This window comes from Panulirus ornatus, chromosome 18 (genome assembly GCF_036320965.1).
Source record: "Panulirus ornatus isolate Po-2019 chromosome 18, ASM3632096v1, whole genome shotgun sequence".
In the NCBI taxonomy this organism is placed as follows: Eukaryota; Metazoa; Arthropoda; class Malacostraca; order Decapoda; family Palinuridae; genus Panulirus; species Panulirus ornatus.
Window position 1 is genome coordinate 51,335,417 of NC_092241.1, and position 21,998 is coordinate 51,357,414.

The following is a 21,998-nucleotide window of genomic DNA, read 5'->3' on the forward strand; positions in this document are numbered from 1 at the left end:
CAATCATGAGGACATCACGCATTCTTACCACAGACCAACCTTCACTGGGAACTAAGCACTCATTTCTTTCTACTCATACACATGCCTTACATCATTGGTAGAACTTTTCACTGTTTCTAGTAGCTTACCTCCCACACCATGTACTCTTAAGACCTTCCACAAAGCATCTCTATCTACCCTATCATATGCCTTCTCCAGATCCATAAATGATACATTCAAATCCATCTGTTTTTCTAAGTATTTCTCACATCCTCTATTGCTTCTGAAACCACACTGCTCCTCCCCAATCTGATAATTTGTACATACCTTCACCCTCAGGTGGTACCCTCCTAGGCAATTTTCCAGGAATACTTGACAATATATGCCTCTGTAGTTTGAACACTTGCCTTTATCACCTTTGCCTTTGTACAGTGGCATTATGCATGCGTTCTGCCAATCATCAGGTACTTCACTCTGATCCATACATATAAGTCACCCCCTTTCTTAATAGATTCTACTGCAGTACCATCCAAAACTGCTGCCATGTTGGATTTCATCTTCTGCAAAGCTTTTAATACCTCTTCTCTCTTAACCAAATCATTCTCCCTGACCCTCTCACTTTGCACACCACTCCGACCAAAACACCCTACTCTGTCATCAGACATATTCAACAAACCTTCAAAATACTCACTCCTCACTTCATCACTTCCTGTCATTACTTTCCCCCTTGCCCCCTTCATCTATGTTCCCATTTGTTTTCTTGTCTTATGCACGTTATTTACTTCCTTCCAAAACACCTTTTTATTCTTCCTAAGATTTTATGGTAATCTCACCCCAATTCTCGTTTGCCCTCTTTTTCATCCCTTGCACCTTCCTATTGACTTCCTGCTGCTTTCTTTTATACATCCAGTCATTCGCATTCCTTCCTTGTATTTCAGTTTATAAGAGTAGGAACAGGAGCCGAGCCAAGTGGGGAGTGCTTATCCTTCTCAAAGGCTCTGGCTAGGGTGTCTAAATGTGTGTGGATGTAACCAAGATGAGAAGAGAGGAAACATTGAATGTTTGTAGAAAGAAACCTGGATGTGGGTAAAATTGAAAGTGGATGGCTTATTGTGGCCATGAGAAGAATGATCGTGAGAGAGAGGTGTTTTGGGAGCATCTGAGTTAGTTTTGATGGAAGAGACTGGGTATTAGCAATGGGTGATTTAAATGTGAAGGCCAAGGAATGTGGCAGTTGAGGGAATGATAGGGAGACATGAGGTATTCAGTGTTATGAATGGAAATGGTGAACAGCTTGTGGAGTTGTGTGCTGAAAAAGGACTGCTAATTGAGAATACCTACTTTAAAAGGAGGTAAATATACATGTATATGAATGGGAGTATGAGAGATGGTCAGAAAGCATTACTGGATTACATATTAATCGATTACTTATTTAATTGGTTAATTTCTTTTTTCCAAAGGTTATACTCTTCATTTTTTGATGTAGTCTGTGCCCCATCTTACAATTTTTTGTAGCATATTTCCTAAAAGGGTCTGTTTGTTTGAGTAGTGGCATATGTCATATTCTGTTTCAGATAGATTTTGGTCATCATTCCAATTTTTACTCGTGGGCATGAATGTCTCAAGATGCTTTCTCTGGAATGCTGCATCTGTCATACACTGAACACTGTGTGCATTTAAGTATTCACTAGAAATCCATTTTGGGGTTGATAGGCTTCTATTTTGAGTCTGCTAATTTTTTGGGTTTATATGTGCATGCTATAGTTTTGAAGTGTGCACCAACTTTTCGTGCACATTTTTTGCCCATACCTCTTATTTTAATTTCAGTGGAGTTCCTTATCCACACCTCAAAGCTCATTTTTATCCTGCAGCGTTCCAACCAGCTGCAGTGAAAACGTACGTGGTAGTGTATGATGTGAATATTGATTATTCAAAATGAAGTAAGTGATTTATGTAAAAAAGATAGGTAGAAAGAAATACAGCTTTCTGTATAAACAAAGTGTGAAAATAGAAGTCAGTCGCTCAAATGTTTGATTACAAATTGGTGATATTCTTTGGTCTTGCATATTATTACATGCATTTGTTTTTAAATTAATTTTCTATAACAGTGGTTTGAAACAGATGGTCTTCCTCTCACACCAACCCCTTTAATCATTCTGCTTGTAAACTCCCCATCTTGCATTCTTTTCACATGCCCAAACAATCTCAAGAGTATTTCACTCACTCTGTCACTACACAATTTATTTCCTTTGCATTCCATGCCATACCAGTTATCATACACCCTCTGATTTTCTTCATTCCATCTTAAGAATGGGGGCCAAAGGTCCTAAGTGAGGCCATCTCATTAATGCTATGTATACATATATACCCAAGCCTGAGCCAGGTACCCATGTTATTGACCAACTCTTAGAGATGGTTGAATAGCTGGGTTGGCTGTAGAGCGACTGCTGCAACCAGGATTCAGCCCTATGTGCCTGACACTGGGTGGCTCGTGAATGCTTCACAACCAGGAATGCAAACTGCTAAGGGACCTAGTAACTCTTCTAACCTTATCTCATCTTCCATAGCTCCCATATGCTTAAATTCTGTCACATCTTCCAGTCTTTCTTCCCCCCATAACTATGACAGTTTAGTACACTCTTCTTTCACTCTGTAGGACTTTGCAAAATCTTTACTTTGTGTTTCCTTTCAAACTTAATTTTGTTTGTGTTGACCTTTAAGTGCCTATACTTACACTCATCATAAACTTATAACCTTCTGCAGCTCCTCTTCAGTCTTAGCAAACGACATAATGTCCCCAAACTGGCATGTCACTAGCCACCATACCTTACCACCACACCTCAACACTACATCCTTTTCCCCTAATTTTGCTTTCTGCTCTTATAACTCCATTCAAGTATATATTAAAAAGCCACAATGACATCACACAGCCCTGCCTCACACCCACATATGCACTGAATTGCATATGTCTGTGCATTTGCTCTTCCATAGAAGGCTTTCACACCGTATAACATTTGCCCATCTCTAATACATTCCATTAAGCATTACATTTGACTTGTCACACGTTATCTCAAGATCCATAAAAGCTGCATACTGCTTCTTATCTTTCAGTAGATACTTTGCTATGGTCATTCTTACCATAAAAAATCTGATCCACACATTCCCACATTTCCTACACCCCCTGCTCCTCACGTATTCTGCACTGTTACTTCTATCACTTGTCAGTCATCACTCTTGAATACACTTTTCCTGGTATACTTAACAGACTTATTCTCCTATTTTTCCTTCAGTCATCCTTTGCATCTTTTGCTTTGAATATATGAATAATGAATAGCTTTTACCTAGTCCTCAGGCACAACCTTATGCTTCCATGGTAAATTACATATCAAATGCATCCTTTTTATCACACTTTTTCCTCTACACTTCAAGATTTCAGCCAGTATCACATTTGCTTCAAGCACCTTTCCTACCTTCAACCCCTGTATTGCCCTTTTTACATTCCTTCTTGCTGTAGGCTCCTATTGTTGTATCATTTTCTTCCATCTTCTATGCCCATGCATGTAACAACTGCTGCTTTATCTTTTACCACATTCATCAGTTCTTCAAAATACTAGTTCCATCTTCCTTTTACTTCCTGCTTTTGATTCAGCAATTCCCTTAACTTATTTCTCACATTTTCATTTCACTCGTACAGCTACCCTTTCCTTTTTCAAGTCCTTCCAGTACAATTTTTTATTTTCCATAAACTTTTCACTCAACTTTCTTCCAAATTCTTCTCTTTCTTTGCTTTGCTCACTCAGCTTCTAAACATTCCATTTACAACATCTTATATTCTTTAATTTTCCTCTGCTGAACTTCTACTAGTACATTCCTTTTGATCACTCTACCATGTGCTTGTTTCTTCTCTTGTACAGCATTTCTAATATCATCTGTCCACCAATGTTGTTTTCTTATTTTTCCCAGATATATCCATCCTTTGGTTACTAAAAATGTAACTAACTTAGAAGAAAGGAATAATTGTTTTGGCATCACTAACCGTGTCTTTAGATCATAAACAAGAGAAGTAATGCTTTACAAATGAAAACACAGGGACCTCTTGATTTACATGTGCTTGATGTAAGCAAGTTTTAGAATAACATGCATGTCCATTTGCACTTTTTTTTTAAGTGGGCTTATCTGTTTATCTATATATCTGAGGCCTGTTCCCTCCAGGAACTCCTATAAGTGGATGGCCATGGCAAAAGAGTCTTATGTTTTGAATAATGCAATCATCAATCATTTGGGTTGTCAGTGTTGTGGTGTGGCATTGCCAGTGCTGTTTGAGAAGTGCATTTACATGCGGCATGGGTATGCAGCTTCCCACCATGCAGTCGTCAGGCATTGGTACAATCTGTAGTAATGGAGTGGAACAATATTTTGTTGCATTATACTGTATATTGCACATGTATTGCTCTTGCATAATGTCATCCAAAATATATTTTAAGTTCTGCTTCCATTGGTGCTAAGAAGCGCAGGGCCATCACCATTAAGGTTAAGATGGGTGCGCTAGAATGTAATGAGAGAAGTGAACAAACAGCTGATATCGTGTGCTGTTGAACTTGGTGAATGTACATTTCGTATTACTTGTGATATTATAGAGAAGATCAGAGAGTACCAAGAGTAAAACATTAATCATTGCATCTAAGACCTTTTTCTTTCTGAAGTTTGATTATGGAGTGATGGAGCAAAAGTTGAGCTCATGGATTGAACAAAATCATGCAACTGTTTTTATCAGCGTACTTGTGATACAAAGGTCAGGAGTGTATAAGTTGGCCTAGCAGCAAAAGAAGGAACAGTGAAGACATTTCATGCGAGTTCTGGTTGGTTCACAAATTTTAGGAAATTATTCAATTATCACATCAAGATGACTAGTGAGGCTGGTTCTGCTGATGTCATTGCTGCTAAAAATTTCCCAGGAACTCTGAAAATCATTATCAAGGCAGGTGGTTGTCCTCCAAAGCAATCTTTAACGTTGATGAAACTGGATTATTGTAGAAGAGAATTCCTTAGAAAATGTACATTTCACTTGAAGAGAAGACCTCTAGGGTTCAAAGTTGCCAAGGATCACCTTATGCTGCTTGTAGGGGAAATGTCAGAGGTGATTCCAATCTTAAACCATTAATGGTTTGCCATATCAAAGGTGGCCAAGTGTCTTTGACATGGGTGTTTTAAAGAAAATCAATCATGAGATGACAATGAAGGCTAAACAGACTATACAGAAATTTCTTTTTGATAAAAAGACTCATAAGGAGGACCAGCCATCGGCATGTAGTGACATAATAGCTGAACCCTTTTGTCCGTCACGTTTGCCAACTGTGTCATCTGACCCAGATGACCCCCTTCCCCAGTAACTCATCCACTCTCCTTCCTTTCCACTAGTTCCAGCAAGCAATTCTGGAACAGCAGTAAACACCTTTGATTTTTTTTTCTTTTTAAATTCATTGTACATTATGTGCATTATTGTATTTTATTTCCTGATATGTGTACATTGTAGTTTTTCATTGTTGTGACATTCGGTACTGTCTTATTAAGAATGAAACTCCCAAATCTTCCATATTTACATTGATATATGCATATTTTTTTCCCCAACAATTTTCAAGAATGTAATTTATCATGTAAATTGAGAGGCGCCTGTATCAGTGTGATGCTTGAAACTGGTTGATTTTTTGTTCAGCTTTGAGATGCAAAGCTTTGGTAAAGCTAGAACAATCACAGATCATGAAGAAGAACCAGTCTGTTCCATGCCATTGTGAAACAATCCAGTTGCATGGCAGTATGTTGTGGCAAATGGGATGCGGACTTTCTTTCATCAGTGAGAAAGGGTATTTCACTGCAAGCTTTGTGTCAGAATTCTTTATAGTTTGCATTCAGGGTTTTCGACATCTCAAAGGTCATGTTTTTGCAGTGATGCCATCGTCATAATGGATTACTGAAATATTCCAAATTCTTTTGCTCCATATTATTATATGCACCAAATAGTAACTTCCATCATAACAGCACAAGTATGAAGCGAGTGTTGATCACAGCCATAAATATTTTTGGTGGCAGTCAGAAAACTCTCTATAATTGGTAATATTGGAATAAGATTTAATATTTGGTGTATATAGCATTATAAAACAGACGTGTACAAATAGATCTGTTGAAATCTAAGACCCAGAACTGTGTTCCATATTTGTAGTAACTGTGAACACTTATCGGTGGCTTATTCACCTCGGGGATACTAGGAGGGCTCATCTTGTAAGCAAAAGCATTAATATACTGTATTGATCATACTTCAGTCAGTCATGGTCCAGGCTATCTTTTTATATTTCCTGATTGGTGCTGATTTAGTTTCATTGTGAAGAAGATTCCAGCCCTTTAACCTGGAGCCCAAAAGTTTGGCTTGCTTTATAAACAAATTTGATTTGGGGATGAAATCCCTAAGGTCTTGACTCGGCAAATGTAGTTCAGTTGAAGAACAGCTTGCATCAGATGTTGGATCCATATTGCCCTTTACTTGGTCTACTTTCTCACCAGACTCCCTGTCACTCTGTTATGCTTCTTGGAGGCTGTGGCACAGGTAATTCCTTATTGTGAGGTATTGGCCTCATAGCAGATGGTAAATTAGGGTATTTAACAGTATGCTTGGATGTTGATGTTTTTTTTTTTTTTTTTTCATACTTTGTCGCTGTCTCCCGCGTTTGCGAGGTAGCGCAAGGAAACAGACGAAAGAAATGGCCCAACCCCCCCATACACATGTATATACATACGTCCACACACGCAAATATACATACCTACACAGCTTTCTATGGTTTACCCCAGACGCTTCACATGCCTTGATTCAATCCACTGACAGCACGTCAACCCCGGTATACCACATCGCTCCAATTCACTCTATTCCTTGCCCTCCTTTCACCCTCCTGCATGTTCAGGCCCCGATCACACAAAATCTTTTTCACTCCATCTTTCCACCTCCAATTTGGTCTCCCTCTTCTCCTTGCTCCCTCCACCTCCGACACATATATCCTCTTGGTCAATCTTTCCTCACTCATCCTCTCCATGTGCCCAAACCACTTCAAAACACCCTCTTCTGCTCTCTCAACCACGCTCTTTTTATTTCCACACATCTCTCTTACCCTTACGTTACTCACTCGATCAAACCACCTCACACCACACATTGTCCTCAAACATCTCATTTCCAGCACATCCATCCTCCTGCGCACAACTCTATCCATAGCCCACGCCTCGCAACCATACAACATTGTTGGAACCACTATTCCTTCAAACATACCCATTTTTGCTTTCCGAGATAATGTTCTCGACTTCCACACATTCTTCAAGGCCCCCAGAATTTTCGCCCCCTCCCCCACCCTATGATCCACTTCCGCTTCCATGGTTCCATCCGCTGCCAGATCCACTCCCAGATATCTAAAACACTTCACTTCCTCCAGTTTTTCTCCATTCAAACTCACCACCCAATTGACTTGACCCTCAACCCTACTGTACCTAATAACCTTGCTCTTATTCACATTTACTCTTAACTTTCTTCTTCCACACACTTTACCATTTGTATTTGTCAGGCAGGAGTAGCAGTCTTTGAAGCGTGATCTTTGGGTTCTCTCCAAACCATAGAAATAGCAAAAGGCATATGGCGTGAACCTTTCACCCATGCTGTGAGAAGTCTGACACATGTGAAACAACAAATATGGGGTGTCCAACTTTTATCGTGGTCTCTCATTTTACAACCAAAGTAATGCTCAGCATTTTTTAATGAGGGGTGTGAAAGAACGATTTTGCAATACAAATGTCTGTTTACTGCTGATGTGTAGAAAAGGAAATTGTACTATTTACAGTTTCATGGCATTATGATTGTGAATGTGGTATCAGCACAACACTTAAATACACAAAAGCACAATCTGTCAACAGAGTGGAAAAGAAACTGTTTATGCATTGATTTCTAGCCTGCAAGTGACTTGAGAATTGCTACTCAGGATTGGGTACTGTTCAAATGTTCCAACATTTCCAGTCGTGTTTCTGCTAGCCCCTGGTGACTCATTTATGTAGGATTGTGCTTTCAAAAAGAAGCTATTGCATTTCACAATGAAAATAGCTGTTTTTAAACTGTTACAAATGCTCCTTAGAGCACTTATGACCATCTGTATATATGACTGGAGAAAATATAGATAAAAATATACGTCAATATGGAAATTACACTTGGTTATACGTCCAACAGTGCTAATGATTGCATGTGTACGACAGTGGATATGAGGCAATCACAGCTTTGTGTATATCACAGCATCTCTGTTCTCGCTCTCAGTTACTATGCAGTTAATGTGCTTTACTCAAGTGAATCTAGAGAGTTTTTGTGCTGGATTAAACCATTTTTGTATTAAACCCCAAACGAGATGACAATCAAGAGGAAAACCCATCACATCTTGATAGATTGGGAAGAAGCCAAGGAATACACTTGATTTGGAATTGAAAATGAAGGTAATTGCCCAATATGAAGGAGGAAAATAAGTTGATATGATTCCATGTGATCTACAGCCTCCACAATTTCAAAGGACAAAGAAAAAAAATACGTGAAGCAGTGAAAGGTTTGGCAAGTATATATTTCATTACACTTGATTGCCATTTCCTGCGCCGACAAGGTAGCGCCAGGAAACAGACGAAGAGTGGCCCATCCACCCCTGTACACATATATATACATGAATACCCATACACGCACATATACATACATACATAAATGCCCATACACGCACATATACATACACATACACATGAAATGAAAACCCTCCTCCCCCGCATGTGTGCGAGGTAATGCTAGGAAAAGACAACCAAGGCCACATTTGTTCACACTCGGTCTCTAGCTGTCATGTATAATGCACCGAAACCACTTCTCCCTTTCCACATCCAGGCCCCACAGAACTTTCCATGGTTTATCCCAGATGCTTCACATGCCCTGTTTCAATCCATTGACAGCACATCGACCTCGGTATACCACATCGTTCCAATATGTATATGTTGAAATGTATAGATATGTATATGTGCGTGTGTGGAGGGTGTATGTATTGTACGTGTGTATGTGGGTGGGTTGGACCATTCTTTCGTCTGTTTCCTTGCGCTACCTCACTAACGTGGGAGACAGTGACAGTGTAATATAAAAGAATAGTAGATGTATATTTATTATTTGTATGGTATTGCAGGGTAATTTATTAACTATGGGTGACTGTATTGTTGATTGGTTAAGGATATTCATTGTATGATAGGTCATGGTGAGGTGCCTGGGGATTGGCGAAATGCATGCACATTACCATTGTACAAAGGCAAAGGGGAGATGAACGTTCAAACTACAGAGGCTTGAGTTTGTTGAGTATTCCTGGGCAATTATATGGGAGGGTATTGATTGAGAGGGTGAAGGCACGAATAAAGCATGATAGGGGAAGAGCAGTGTGGTTTTAGAAGTCGAACAGGATGTGTGGATCAGTTGTTTGCTTTGAAGAATGTATGTGAGAAGTACTTCAAAAACAGATGAATTTGTATGCAGTATTTATGGATCTAGAGAAGGCATATGATAGGATTGATAGAGATGCTTTGTGTTAAGGTTTTGAGTATATGGTGTGGGTGGTAAGTTGCTAGAAGCAGTGAAAAGTTTTTACCAAGGACGTAAGGCATGTGTTCGAGTAGGAAGAGAGGAAAGTGGTTGGTACTTGGTGAAGGTCAATTTGCAGCAGGGGTGTGTGATGTCCCAATGGTTGTTTAATTTGTTAATGGATGAGGTGGTTAGGGACGTAACTGAGAGTTTTGGGGAGAGGACAAGTATACAGTCTGTTGGTGATGAGAGGGCCTGGGAAGTGGATCAGTTGTTTGCTGATGATACAGCTCTAGTGGCTGATTCATGTGAGAAACTGCAGAAGTTGGTGACTGAGTTGAAAAGTGTGTGAAAGGAGAAAGTTGAGAGTAAATGCAAATAGGAGCAAGGTTATTAGGTTCAATAGGGTTGAGGGACAAGTTAATTGGGAGGTAGTTTGAATGGAGAAAAATTGGAGGTGAAGTGTTAGAGATATCTGGGAGTGGACTTAGTAGCAGATGGAAGTGGAAGTGAGTCACAGGGTGGTGGAGGGGGCGAAGATTCTGGGAGTGATGAAGAATGTGTGGAAGAAGAGAATGTTATCTCGGAAAGCAAAAATGGGTATGTTTGAAGGAATAGTAGTTCCAATGATGTTATAGGATTGTGAGACATGGGCTATAGATAGGGTTGTACAGAGGAGGGTGGATGTGTTGGAAATGTAGTGTTTTAGGACACAATGTGGTGTGATGTGGTTTGATCAAGTAAGTAATGAAAGGGTAAGAGAGATGTGTGGTAATAAAGAGTGTGGTTGAGAAAGCAAAAGAGGGTGCGTTGAAATGTTTTGGACATATGGAGAGAATGAATGTGGGAAGATTATCAAAGAGGATATATGTGTCAGAGGTGAAGGGAACAAGAAGTGGGAAACCTAATTGGAAGTGGAAGGATGGAGTGATAAAGATTTTGAGCGATTAGGGCCTGAACATATAGGAGAGTGAGAGGTGTGCAAGAAGTAGAGTGAATTGGAACAATGTGATATACTGGGGTCGATGTGCAGTCAATGGACTGAACCAGGGCGTGTGAAGTGTCTGGGGTAAACCATGGAAAGGTCTGTGGGGCCTGGATGTGGATAGGGTTTTTGTGAATTACACAAGGCGGCTAGAGACTGAGGGTGAACAAATGTGGCCTTTTTTGTCTGTTTTACATGCGCTGCCTAGCTGAAGTGGGGGGAAGCAACGCTATTTCCTGTGTGGCGAGGTAGTGACAGGAATGGATAAAGACAAGCAAGTATGAGTATGCAAGTGTATATATATTCCTATGAGTCCACCGGGAAAAATGAAACACGATAAGTTCCCAAGTGCACTTTGGTTTAATAATCACATCATCAGGGGAGACACGAGAGAAATATAAGTCAGTTGATGTGCATAGAAGAGACGAAGCTAGGACACCATTTGGTAAACATGCGATTGTCCAATCGCATGTTTACCAAATGGCATCCTAACTTCGTCTCTTCTATGTATATCAACTGACTGTTGTATTTCTCTCGTGTCTCCCCTGATGATGTGATTATTACATGAAAGTGCACTTGGGACCTTATCGTGTTTCATTTTTCCCCGTGGACTTGTAGGAATATCTTGATCATGCGCAAAATTGTGATCCTTTCCAATGTGTATGTATGTATGTATGTATGTATGTATGTATGTATGTGTGCATGCATGGGCATTTATGTATATGTATATGTGTATACGAGTGGATGTGCTGTCATTAATCTGTTTTCCTAGCGCTACTTCGCTGACACAGGAAACAGCGGTTTAAGTTTGGAGGAGGTGAAGTGTTTTAGATATCTGTGAGTGGATTTGGCAGTGGATGGAACCATGGAAGCAGAAGTGAATCATAGGGTGGGGGAAGGGGCGAAAGTTCTGGGAGCATTGAAGAATGTGTGGAAGTTGAGAACATTATCTCAGAAAGCAAAAATGGGTATTTTCGAAGGAATAGTGGTTCCAACAATGTTATATGGTGGTGAGGCGTGGGCTATAGATAGAGTTGTGTGGAGGAGGGTGGATGTGCTGGAAATGAGATGTTTGAGGACGATATGTGGTGTGAGGTGGTTTGATGGAGTAAGTAATAATAGGGTAAGGGAGATGTGTGGTAATAAAAAGAGTGTGGTTGAGAGAGCAGAAGGGGATGTTTTGAAATGGTTTGGTCACATGGAGAGAATGAGCGAGGAAAGATTGACCAAGAGGATATATGTGTCAGAGGTGGAGGGAACAAGGAGAAGTGGGAGACCAAATTGGAGGTGGAAAGATGGAGTGAAAAAGATTTTGAGTGATCAGGGCCTGAACATGCAGGAGGGTGAAAGGCGTGCAAGGAATAGAGTGAATTGGAACAATGTGGTATACCGGGGTCGACGTGCTGTCAATGGATTGAACCAGGGCATGTGAAGTGTCTGGGGTAAACCATGGAAAGTTCTGTGGGGCCTGGATGTGGAAAGGAAGCTGTGGTTTCGGTGCATTATTACATGACAGCTAGAGACAGTGTGAATGAATGTGGCCTTTGTTGTATTTTCCTAGTGCTACCTTGCACACATGAGGGGGGGAGGGGGTTATTTCATGTGTGTCGGGGTGGTGATGGGACTAAATAAAGGCAGACAGTATGAATTATGTACATGTGTATATATGTATATGTGTGTGTGTATATATATGTATACGTTGAGAAGTATAGATATGTGTATTTGCGTGTGTGGACATGTATGTATATACATGTGTATATGTGTGGGTTGGGCCATTCTTTCGTCTGTTTCCTTGCACTACCTTGCTAACGCGGGACACAGCGACAAAGCAAAATAAATATATAGATAAATATATTATATACTTGTATAAAGTGGCAGGGGAAATAAAACACATTGCATATGCTGTTGCTATAATGTATTCTTACCCTTTTCCTGTATTACCACATAATAAACGTTAACACAAATAGTCAGGCAGGAATGTAGGCAACACCATATTGTCCATCATTGATTTGAACTGGCACGTGTGTGATATGGCTGGAACCCACATAGGTGGCCATGCTACTTCAGCTCCCACACATAACTGTCAGTGATGGGTAGATGGTTCATTGTTGCTATCTCCACAATCAGTTTTCGAGCACAGCTTCGGTACCATGCCCCAAAACCCGAGCTGTGAAACATCATGTAGCCGAGCCGAAAGTCTCGGTCTTCTGCTCTTGAGCAGTACCTCACTAAGGCAGGAAATGGTGAATACATGTAAATTATTTTATTTTATTTTTTTTTATTTTGCTTTGTTGCTGTCTCCTGCGTCTGTGAGGTAGCGCAAGGAAACAGACGAAAGAAATGGCCCAACCCACCTCCATACACATGTATATACATACACGTCACACACGCAAATATACATACCTATACATCTCATTGTACACATATATATACACACACAGACACATACATATATACCCATGCACACAATTCACACTGTCTGCCTTTATTCATTCCCATCGCCACCTCGCCACACATGGAATACCATCCCCCTCCCCCCTCATGTGTGCGAGGTAGCGCTAGGAAAAGGCAACAATGGCCCCATTTGTTCACACTCAGTCTCTAGCTGTCATGCAATAATGCCCGAAACCGCAGCTCCCTTTCCACATCCAGGCCCCACAGAACTTTCCATAGTTTACCCCAGACGCTTCACATGCCCTGATTCAATCCACTGACAGCACGTCAACCCCAGTATACCACATCGATCCAATTCACTCTATTCCTTCCCCGCCTTTCACCCTCCTGCATGTTCAGGCCCCAATCACTCAAAATCTTTTTCACTCCATATTTCCACCTCCAATTTGGTCTCCCACTTCTCCTCGTTCCCTCCACCTCCGACACATATATCCTCTTGGTCAATCTTTCCTCACTCATTCTCTCCATGTGCCCAAACTATTTCAAAACACCCTCTTCTGCTCTCTCAACCACGCTCTTTTTATTTCCACACATCTCTCTTACCCTTACATTACTTACTCGATCAAACCACCTCACACCACACATTGTCCTCAAACATCTCATTTCCAGCACATCCACCCTCCTGCACACAACTCTATCCTTAGCCCATGCCTCGCAACCATACAACATTGTTGGAACCACTATTCCTTCAAACATACCCATTTTTGCTTTCCGAGATAATGTTCTCGACTTCCACACATTCTTCAAGGCTCCCAGAATTTTCGCCCCCTCCCCCACCCTATGATTCACTTCCGCTTCCATGGTTCCATCCGCTGCCAGATCCACTCCCAGATATCTAAAACACTTTACTTCCTCCAGTTTTTCTCCATTGAAACTTACCTCCCAATTGACTTGACCCTCAACCCTACTGTACCTAATAACCTTGCTCTTATTCACATTTACTCTTAACTTTCTTCTTTCACACACTTTACCAAACTCAGTCACCAGCTTCTGCAGTTTCTCACATGAATCAGCCACCAGCGCTGTATCATCAGCGAACAACAACTGACTCACTTCCCAAGCTCTCTCATCCACAACAGACTTCATACTTGCCCCTCTTTCCAAAACTCTTGCATTTACCTCCCTAACAACCCCATCCATAAACAAATTAAACAACCATGGAGACATCACACACCCCTGCCACAAACCTACATTCACTGAGAACCAATCACTTTCCTCTCTTCCTACACGTACACATGCCTTACATCCTTGATAAAAACTTTTCACTGCTTCTAACAACTTGCCTCCCACACCATATATTCATAATACCTTCCACAGAGCATCTCTATCAACTGTATCATCTGCCTTCTCCAGATCCATAAATGCTACATACAAATCCATTTGCTTTTCTAAGTATTTCTCACATACATTCTTCAAAGCAAACACCTGATCCACACATCCTCTACCACTTCTGAAACCACACTGCTCTTCCCCAATCTGATGCTCTGTACATGCCTTCACCCTCTCAATCAATACCCTCCCATATAATTTACCAGTAAATTATACATATATATATTTACATGTAAATATATATATGTATATTATACTTAAGTGCCGTCTCGCGCATTAGCAAGGTAGCATAAGGAAACAGACAAGAAATGGCCCAACCCATCCACATACACCTATACACACATAAATGCCCACACACACACACACACACACACATATATACATGAATGCCTACACACACATGTTTACATTTCAAGGCATACATAAATAAACATACATATACATATATACACATGTACATATTCACACTTGCCGCCTTCATCCATTCCAGTCGCCACCCTTCCACACATAAAACAGCATCATCCTTCCCCCTTCCAGTAAGGTAGTGCCAGGAAAAGGAAGAAAAAAAAGTCACATTCATTCACACTAAGTCTCTAGCTGTCATGTGTAATGCACCAAAACCACAACTCCCTTTCCACATCCAGGCCCCACAGACCTTTCCATGGTTTACCCCAGATGCTTCACATACCCTGGTTCAATCCATTGACAGCATGTCGATCCCGATACACCACATTGTTCCAATTCACTCTGTTCCTTGCACACCTTTCACCCTCCTGTACTTTCAGGCCCCAATTGCTCAAAATCTTCTTCGCTCCATCCTTCCACCTCCAATTTGGTATCCTGCTTCTCCTTCTTCCCTTTACCTCTGACACATATATCCTTTTTGTCAATCTTTCCTCACTTATTCTCTCCATTTGACCAAACCATTTCAACATGCCCTCTTCTGCTTTCTCAACCACACTCTTTTTATTACCACTCATCTCTCTTACCCTTTCATTACTTAATCAATCCACCTCACACCACATATTGTCCTCAAACATTTCATTTCCAACACATCCACCCTCCTCTGCATAACCCTGTCTATAGCCCAAGCCTTGAAACCATATAACATTGTTGGAACTACTATTCCTTCAAACATACCCATTTTCGCTCTGAGATAATGTTCTCGCCTTCCACACATTCTTCAACGCTCCCAGAACCTTTGCCCCCTACGCCACCCTGTGACTCTCTTCTGCTTCCTTGATTCCATCCGCTGCTATTTGTATTGCAAGAGATCACATTGGTGTGCTTGATATAGTATATGCATAAAACCATGGGAAAATGAAACATGATAAGTTCCCAAGTGCACTTTTCGTGTGATTATCACATCGTCGGGAGATACAAGAATGAGATACCAGGCGTAGAACAGTCAGTTGTTATACGAAGAAGAGACGTAGCTAAGACACTGTATGGTATGTGAGTACTGATGCAATATTGGGGACTGTTAGCCCCTCTTCGTAAACTACATTGGACATACAACCTACACCGTTAGCCACCTCTTGCTCCACTTACAAGAAGGTGGAATCAAGTATCTTGAACAAAATCATGGAACGAGACTAATGAGGGAGATTCTAGTGAATAACACTAAAAATGTTGATAGTTGCAGTGAATGGAGGAGACTACAGATATTAGAAGTCATTTACACTAAAGAGAAAGCACCTGTCATTAACATCCAGACAAACTTTACCACCGCCATACAGCTCTTTGAAGGCACGCCAATAGGACGTAGACTTAGTGCCATTTTAGGACAGATGGGACACATCACTGATCTGCCATTTCTGGACTGGAGGAATGCATCACTGACCCACCTGGGTTAAGAAGGTCAGAGAGAATGAGATGATCCCAACCAGACCTTAACTCCACATCCAGACAATAATGGTCTCGTTTGGCCCAACTTCGTTTATTTAGTGATGGACTCTATATTCCTGCCATGTTTAGTATTGTTCTGCTGTGTTTTGGCAACTAAGTTTCTTATATTTTTTCCATAGTTTGTATTAAGATTGTAACTCATACTGCCCTTTATGATATTGTTAATTTGTATAGCTTTTTGTGTTTTTCCATACATTTTCTTACCATGTACTGTGACTTTTTCTGAGTGTTTATGTTTTGTGTGCATCTTACATATCCAAGTTTTTTTTATGTATTTTTTTCTTTTTTGTAGATTCCTTTTTTTGTAGATTCCTGATGATTCCTCTGTGAAAGCAAAAGTATGATTAAAATGAAATGGATAAATTTGGACAACTGGCGTGAGCACCCACCTAATGTAGAATAACTGAGAAAGAGAGCATAATAAAGATTAATGACTAGATATGTTGTACTCGAACTCTCTCTCTATTTATTTTATACATACTACTTATGATTACCCCAGGAGCAATTTTTGTGAAAGCCTTGGTGTTACCCAGAACCAACTCTGCCAAAAGTAACTTTTTACTCATGGTATTAGCAAGTATATATATATATATATATATATATATATATATATATATATATATATATATACATATATATAGTGTGTATGAATGTATGTGTAAAGCTGAATGCAGCATTACTTCACAAAATGGAAAATAAATTTGATCAAAATAGCGTATAAACCGAGGAACGTCCAAATAAAAACATCAAAATTTGTTTCTTAGTGTTGGAGTGAACAAATTATGGGAATTGACTGCTCGGGAAGTTTGTTGCGCAGTAAATGGAATAAACGGCATTTTTTATTCCCCCCATATGCCTCCCTCTCCTTGTATCACTTTCCCCTCCCTCACAGAGTATCGCTCCGTCTCCGTCCCTGAACTGTATCTTGAGAGATTTCTCTTGATAAGTGCTATTTCCCTGAGGTATTTTCTCTTACCTCGCCACATCTCTCTCCTGTCTTTTAAATTTCTCTCCTAATCCTAACTTTTTGAAGTCACTGGGGCTACACTTACGCCACTTTGCATAGAAATTTTAGCATTTCATTGTCCACGAATAGTTTGCTGTACAAAGATATGTGTAATTGTATACATATATTTTTTTACATTTATAATACGGGGAGTGCCCGTGGATGTTTGTGTTGGCGTTGCGCGTTCGTTGTGGGGGAGGGAAGTCGTCCGCCGTCGTCGCCTGCCGTGTTCTGCACACCTGTGTTTTCTGTTAGCGATTTACCGTCATGTATATTTAATTGTATAGGTATTATTGACGGTTGCGGGTGCGAAATGTGTAATGTTCTCAAAGTTAGCGCGACGGGAATTGCGCGTGCGCATTGCGGTGTTATTTCGTTCCGCCCCTTATCGTCTGCTTTTCTAACGCCATTGCCTATTGGTCGTCGCCGTACAGTGCCACCTGAGAACCGAGCGGTGATTGGCTAGCTTGGCGGCGGGAAGGTGGATGGACCAATGGCGTGCCATGTTTATCGTCTGCTGGCTCTCAGTAGTGCAAATGGAGGAAGAATGAGTGAGTGTCGGGAAACGGGCGGTCGTGGAATTTACGCATCAAAATGGGGGACCGAGCCAGGAGCCTCACGATTGACGGCGTGCGGCTCATCAAGGACCTGAAGGTGGTGGAGCTGAAGGCGGAACTGGAGCGTAGGGGCCTGTCCAAATCCGGCAGCAAGAAGGAACTGGTGGAACGTTTACGTAGTGTGAGTCCTGGTGGTGCAGTGTGTTTTGGGCCGCCGCTGCTGCTGCTGCTGCCGCGCCTCCTCCTCCAGCTTGCTTGCCTCCTGCCTTCGTTCACCTCCACCTTAACACCTTTATGTCACCTGCATGTCCACCATGTAGCTCACATGCACAGTGCGTCTGGGTTGTGGCCTGCTACCTCCTTATCCCTCATGAATGCCGGTTGATGGCAGGTGCGACGTTACGGACTAGAGGTGAAAATAAGTAGCTGCCAACTTCTGCGTTGGTTTAGGACGGTAGGGCGACCGCTACACTTCCTCGTTCACGTCCCAAGTTTTCTCAGACGGATTAGTTTTAGGTCAGGGAGCAAGAATGGACATGCTCGTGACCAGGGAAGGGGAAATTATGGTGATTTACGAGTCTGGGGCATTGACAGACTTGCCAAGTCGGTGCCTAAGTTTCATCGGCCAGGGCTTCTCGGGGTGTGTGCGTGTATGTGTGACGTGAGGTTCCGTTCTTGCGGCACATTTTTGCTGTGGCGTCTCCGTTTCACACCCTACGGGACACCTGGCTCACATATATGACCATATTAACCGTGGAGGGAGAAAGGAGGGCGTTAGGAATAGCCACTTGGCCGATGTTTCGTGAGTTACGTAAGGTGTGTGTGGTGTGGTGTGTGTTTTGGGATACACCTCCACCACAGTACCAGCATGGTGTAGGCAGGGGTTTCAACCCACGACACTCGCATATCTACACCCACGTCCTCCAGTGTAGCCAGTCATGTTGAGGTTTCCCCGCCTAGATGCCCTCTAGGCGCGGAATGTCTCCCATGAAACCTGTATGTTGTTGTTGGAGCCATAACCAAACGCATAAATAGTACTTTACTCTTCCAAATTTGTTCCTTGAATGCTCTTGTCTTTGCTTTAGTGATCATTTTGCATTTATGTAGTAACTAGACAATAGTTACACATGCTTTTGCTCTTGTATGTTCGGTTTTGATAACTTGAAGGCTCAAAGATAGTAGTCTTATTTAAGTATCATTATATTTGTAATGTTGCACATTCCCATGGTCTGCAGGTTTCTGTGAAAGAAAAATAGGTTCTGTATGTGGTGTACTGTGATGTAGAAATAGGCTAATGTTTGCAGTATTTATATATGTACCTTATATGGGTTTTTCAGTATTTACATCTGGGGCCTTATGACAATTATTGAGTTGGCTAATGTTTGGGGATATTTATATATGGAGCCTTGAGAATTGGGTATGAAAGTGTTGTGTTATGCAGTAAAGCATTACGAGATGACTCGGTATGATGTGCTATGATTTTTTTTTTTTTTTTTCATATAGATTATGGATGTTGAAGGGGTGATGGAATTTTGTTGATAGAATTTATGGATAAAAAATATTTAGTTTTTAAAAAATGTTCTGAGATGAAAAATGACTGCTTTTGGACATGGTTTTATCAAAGCATATAATGGTCAAGTTTATGGATAAAGTATGGTGTATTTTTGTTGGTGTGTTCTTGAAAGATGTTGATGTTACAAAGAGCTGCATTATAGTTTGATAGCATAATGTGAAAAAAATTATAAATGTTAGACTTGTGTTGACATGAGGTAAACAACGTATTTTGTGGAAAACATGAAATATACGTGGTATAGGTGATGTATCGTGATGGAAAACTACCATTATGATTTACAAAACTAAGTTTGTGATGAAGCATAGTGTGACCTTACATGGTTTACAAGGATGTTGAATTTCATGTATGAAGTTTAAACTTGAAGCACTTGGACTTGAGATTCTCTTCTGGCAAATGTGTATTGTGGAGAAAGTTTATTTCATGCACATATAGTTTTGCATATTGTTACGAGTGAAGATTGGGTTTTGTTCCAGATTAAAGGCATGTCACCAATAAATTTTGGTGGATTGACATGGGGTTGGAGTATAGGTAATTTTTCTTCTAATAACATTTAAGATTACATTAGAATAGGTAGGTTAGTTTTTTTTTAGGGCACAGAACAATAAACTGATTGCTGTTCATCCATCTTACAGACAGGTATCATGTAAAACATTGAACAGTTTCTAGACAGGTATCATGTAAAACTGAACAGTTTCTATTGCCAGTTTTCACTGGATCAGGATAAGATTTGTAGTGATAAGGATGACTTTTTTTTTTTTATAAATTATAGAGATGACAGATCCATGTGTATTGTGACAAGTATTGGTGATTTGATGTTAATGAAGCATTGCATTGATATGGATTAAGTATGATATACTTTGGGCTGGGAACTTTTTGGAGTAAATATTTTTTTTCATGGCTTGATTTGCTGCTTTGTGTTATGGTAGAAGTATGGGATATTTTAATGGATAAAGAATGGGGCATTGATATAATGAAGTGTGATGTATTGGATAAAGAATATGTTTATGTGTGATCCTTTGGATAGATAGGTACCATGTGATAGTGTTGTAATCAAAATAAATTGGTATTGGATATTGTTCTGTGTAGCAACATTTGGTGATAAATTTAGAAAGCACAGTCTTAAGATATTCTTCAGTAATCAAACAACCCACTTAACATAACGTTATGGTTCCTGAAGCAACAACCTAATCTACAATTACCTAATCTAATCTTGCCTAAGCTGAAATGCATGCAGAGCTAAATTCCAGTTGTGTTGTGCAGAATTATAGACTTGAACTAGATTTTGGTGTATTGTTAAGCAGGGTTTATTTGTTGACATGAGTAAAGGTTTGTGTATTGTGACTAGGTATACTAATAGATGATTGGTTATGTTTAAGTTATGGAGTTATTGTGCTGCAGCTGGAGTGTGGTACTTTGTATTTGATATGGAAAAAGTATGTTTTACTATAAGATGGACAAGATTTATTTTCGTGCAAAATGGGCTTAGATTATGTTGACGGATGACAAAGCAGTTATTTTTATGGCATCAGAATGAATTTTCTGGGTACTGCAGGTTGGGTTTGCAAAAAGACTATAGTTTACATTTGTTTTTATTGCAGCTATGTAAATCAGGGTTTAGGATGTTACTTAGGGTCATGCTAGTTTGGGTTAAGGTGTGATAGAAGTGCCATAAGCGACAGTGTGCTAAAGTTATGGTATTGTAACTTCTTTTTTCTGGACTCTGCCTCTGTCATTGGGTGTACAGTTATATCAAAGAACTCATTCCAAAGGGGTCTACATCTCCCTGCAAGTGAAGTAGTGCAGCTTTGGGTTGAAGGAACATTGAGAAAAGACCTTGGTAACACCAGGCCTTTTAGAAATTGGTCCTGGGGGTTAATTATAAATAGATAGGTATTCTAACTTTATCTTCTACCTTTAGGATAAGGCTCATGATGAGAGATATGGTGTCACATGAAGAGGATAGAGTTAGGAAAGGGTTGTAAGTAGGATAAAACTGTAGTGTGCGCTTAACTGTGTAAGAAATGATGTTTTGGGAGGGGTAAATAAGTAAAATAAGAAAGACTGGCTTTGACATTGTTTGAAATATTGTACTTAGTAATTGTTTGGTGTATGCCAAGGAGACTGTATGGTATATTTTATGTCTTGGATATTGAATGGTTAATTATTCCTTTGTTGGTGTACCACTTGTTTAATTGTGAGTATTGTTAGTTGCATTGGATTAAGGTATAGGCAGTGCTTATTTTGATATGATTATGAGAATTGATATTAGGCTGTGTATAATTTGTTGTGGATGTTTTTTAGTTGATCATAGGGATTTTGTTTGGCTGACTTATATAATTGTATGTGAAAGTTGTATCATTCAGTTGCATTGTCAAAGGCATAAGAAATTAGCTTACAATAGTGATGTTAAATGTATTCTTTGGTGCTGTTGTTGGAGTCGAAATTACAGAATCTGTTTAGCTATGGTGCTGTGCTGTGGGTATGATCTTGCTGTTTTGTTCATTAGTATGATAAATAATATTTGTGTGGTTGGTCTTATTGTGGCAATTTATTGTACCAGAGGTGTCGGATTCAATACTTGTAATGTTTTGAATTGT

General features: G+C 40.2%; 1 protein-coding gene across 6 annotated transcripts in view; it reads left to right on the forward strand.

Moving 5' to 3' along the window:
• The window catches only part of LOC139755079 (uncharacterized), a 192,512-nt gene that overhangs the window by 23,032 nt on the left and 147,482 nt on the right, over window positions 1-21,998 (forward strand). For 5 of the 6 annotated variants that reach the window (XR_011714028.1, XR_011714029.1, XM_071673162.1 and 2 more), the window contains exon 1: window positions 17,803-18,009. The exons of the other annotated variant lie outside the window; for it this stretch is intronic. Coding sequence is in view for 3 of the 5 variants with exons in the window: in XM_071673162.1 (XP_071529263.1) it covers window positions 17,866-18,009 (144 nt within the window). In the remaining 2 variants the exon portion in view is untranslated. Of the gene's footprint in view, window positions 1-17,802; window positions 18,010-21,998 lie in introns of those variants that run through there. 6 annotated transcript variants of the gene reach the window in all.